General features: G+C 32.9%; 1 protein-coding gene across 1 annotated transcript in view; it reads left to right on the top strand.

Annotated features, from left to right (window-relative positions):
• Positions 1-566, top strand: part of LOC106871222 (uncharacterized) — a 22,107-nt gene that overhangs the window by 5,681 nt on the left and 15,860 nt on the right. Inside the window, exon 2 of the mRNA XM_014917573.2 lies at positions 152-238. Coding sequence (XP_014773059.1) covers positions 152-238 — 87 coding nt within the window. The remainder of the gene's footprint in view (positions 1-151; positions 239-566) is intronic.

The raw sequence follows: 566 nt of genomic DNA, 5'->3' as shown, positions 1-566 counted from the left end.
AAATTTTCGCTTTTTTTTTTTAAATTCCTCATCTTTAAAATGTGGCCCGAGTAGACCCGAATGAAATCAGGTTATAACACTAATATATATATATATATTTGATCAGGATTCAAGTGAGATTTTTTTTTTGTTTTTTTTCAAATTGTTTCAGAACAAAACTGTGATTGGATGCAAGGTGATTGTCTAACAGACGAATCCGTAAAAGAAAGGTGTGAAAAGAATTGTTCCAGGACACCCCGTAAGTGGAATACCTTCTGTATATCTGTCTTTGTCTTATTTTCCTGTTATACATCTCATAAATCTTCTTTAATCGTGTATTTGTTGTTTGCAAATTTAAATCTTTTTTCTAATTTTCTCAGCTAATTTAAATACTGCATGTTTCACTATTCATCCGTCACATATCTGCCATGTACTGCTTACTTCATCTCGTTTCAGTTTACCGCTGCTTAACTACGCAACATAAATTAATATACTATTCATTATATGAATATATACATATAGGCGTAGGAATGGCTATGTGGTAAGTAGCTTGCTTACCAACCACATGGCTCCGAGTTCAGTCCCAC

Source organism: Octopus bimaculoides, chromosome 12, assembly GCF_001194135.2.
Source record: "Octopus bimaculoides isolate UCB-OBI-ISO-001 chromosome 12, ASM119413v2, whole genome shotgun sequence".
NCBI classification, from domain to species: Eukaryota; Metazoa; Mollusca; class Cephalopoda; order Octopoda; family Octopodidae; genus Octopus; species Octopus bimaculoides.
Note: the sequence above shows the minus strand (reverse complement) of the source record. Positions and strands in the feature narration are given on the sequence as shown.